Source organism: Aplysia californica, unplaced genomic scaffold (genome assembly GCF_000002075.1).
Source record: "Aplysia californica isolate F4 #8 unplaced genomic scaffold, AplCal3.0 scaffold00107, whole genome shotgun sequence".
In the NCBI taxonomy this organism is placed as follows: Eukaryota; Metazoa; Mollusca; class Gastropoda; order Aplysiida; family Aplysiidae; genus Aplysia; species Aplysia californica.
In genome coordinates, this window is record NW_004797377.1 from 887764 (window position 1) to 890023 (window position 2260).

The following is a 2260-nucleotide window of genomic DNA, read 5'->3' on the forward strand; positions in this document are numbered from 1 at the left end:
GAACAAGGTCTTTCACTACTTTACAAACTACATTCACAAGAACCAACATTTCAACCCCTCTTCTTCCTCGCACAGGTACGAAGACCCCCTCGCCGAGGGTTGGAAGCCACTGGTGAGCGGTGTGCCGACCACTCGCTACCGCGTGCCTGACATCTCTCCCACAGATGACTACAGGTTCCGTGTTCGAGCCCTCAGCCCGTACGGTGTGAGCCCACCCTCGCATCCCACTGGACTCTACAGGAGGGCGAGTGAGTAATGATTTATTGTCTTTTCTTCGCCTTCTCTTCAGCCTTTGCATGTTTGTTTGTCTGTTTGAATAAAGAGAAGCGCATCGACACGATAACGGTAATTAAGTTCTGGGAAAATAGGACAGACAGACAGATAGACAGACAGACAGAAAGATACACAGATGGACAGACAGACAGACAGACAGACAGACAGACAGACAGACAGACAGCAGTGACGGCTTCCAACCATCCGGTTGTGGTGGTCAGAAATTTGACATTGGCATTCTTACTGCAGATTTATTCATTGCTTGTGTTCTATAATTTTCAGCTTCTACGTACATTTGTTTTAACTTATAGTTTTGATCTTACTGAGGACACACAAGGTTTGAAGACGTGCTGTTTTGGGGCAACTTAGTTTCTTAATCATGCCTAGTTTTCAATTATATTGTCTTTGTCTTAAACGTAAAAAGGCAGGCAATAACATGCATAATGTGGAACAATATGCAATCGTGTTTCTTATTTTTGAAGGATTGGTGCAACATTGCTCTTGATCTGCTGCTGATCGGACATATTATGTGTCCACTGAAGAAATATATTGCAGCTCACACACGTTTTGTGTTTGGTTTGTGTACAATAGGGCTTAATTTTCACGAGTTCAGTTGTATTATTGTCATTTGTTTATTAACACGAAAAAGTTATCTGCTTGCAATCCAAGAGTCGCACAGTTTCTTTCTCCTTGCACGCTCTCATTTGTAATGTTATCATCTACTTTCCGTCTCTTGTTGGATAATTTACAGTAAATGGAGAGAAATAAATTTATTTTTTAAACTTAAAGTAAAAATAAAAAAGGATGTTTACAAAATCACCCACCCTCCTTTTTTTTCTTTCTTTCCTCCCCCACCCTTTTCCAAATTTACCATGCGTTCTCCAAACATATGTTTTCCCTTTGGACCATGTGCCATGGTTTGGCAGTTATTTAGAATGGTCAAAGAGTTCAGAATCAACTCATTGTGTTTACAGGTCCCATGCGTCCTCTGGCTCAAGATCTGGCCATCAGTGACATGAAACCTGAGAGTCTAAAGTGAGTGGTCGAAATATCTTGATTGTGTACTTGACTAATATGTATGCGTGTGTGTGTGTGTGTGTGTGTGTGTGTGTGTGTGTGTATGCATGTGTGTGTGTGTGTTTCTGTGTGTGTTTATATGTGTATGTGTATGTTGGGGACAAAAATCTCTTTAAAAATATTTTAATGATTTTTAAAAAAATTAAGTAACCTCAATTGTTTGAAAGTCTGAAATTCTCCCTGAACTGTACCAATGAAACTGAAAATTCCGTCTTTGCGACATTGTTATATTGCTTGAGCAAAACATTTGGGATCCTTTTGCTTTAGATGTTTTATCGGACTTTCAAAATTCCAGGTATCTAAATTGAAAAAATGATCCATATAAAGATCAATAACTCATTCATCTTTGGACCAATTTCTGCCAAACATGAAGCAAATAACTTTTAACTGAGGCTGCATCAAATTGTTAGTATGAAGAAAATCGGTGTACATGTTCGAGAAATATTGAGTTTTAAATATGTCAAATAAATTGAGTGAAATGCAAAACATTGCAGCTTCAGAAAAATCAACCATAATGTGTAGGCCCTATCTGTGCGTTGAGGAACATATACTTTGCATAAAATTGACTTTACCAAACAAACTAATGAAATGTGATGATTATTAATTTTAGATTGCATGCTCCAGGTGTTGACCATTTCGCTCCAGACGAGTTCGAATTCCCCACTGAAAATTTTGAATAACAATGTGGCATATTTATGAGTCGAGCCTCCAGTTAAACATTGGGTTTCAACTGTTCGATTGTTAGTGAGTTGTTTCCATATATTTTGTCAGTCGATGATCAAAGGGGTTCAAGTCGGGGGAATACGGTTGCCGCTCATAGGTAAGCTTTCGGCTTGTGAGAGCAACTTTTGGTGCAAGAGGTTGTCTCCACCCTGCTGGAACCAGACCTTCTCAACAGCATAATCACCCC

General features: G+C 39.3%; 1 protein-coding gene across 1 annotated transcript in view; it reads left to right on the forward strand.

Moving 5' to 3' along the window:
* Positions 1–75: 75 nt before the first annotated feature.
* The window catches only part of LOC101850947 (obscurin), a gene marked incomplete at its 5' end in the record, with an annotated part of 65247 nt that continues 63062 nt past the window's right edge, over positions 76–2260 (forward strand). Inside the window, 2 exon segments of the mRNA XM_035969032.1 lie at positions 76–248; positions 1248–1308. Of these exon segments, the coding sequence (XP_035824925.1) occupies positions 76–248; positions 1248–1308 (234 nt within the window).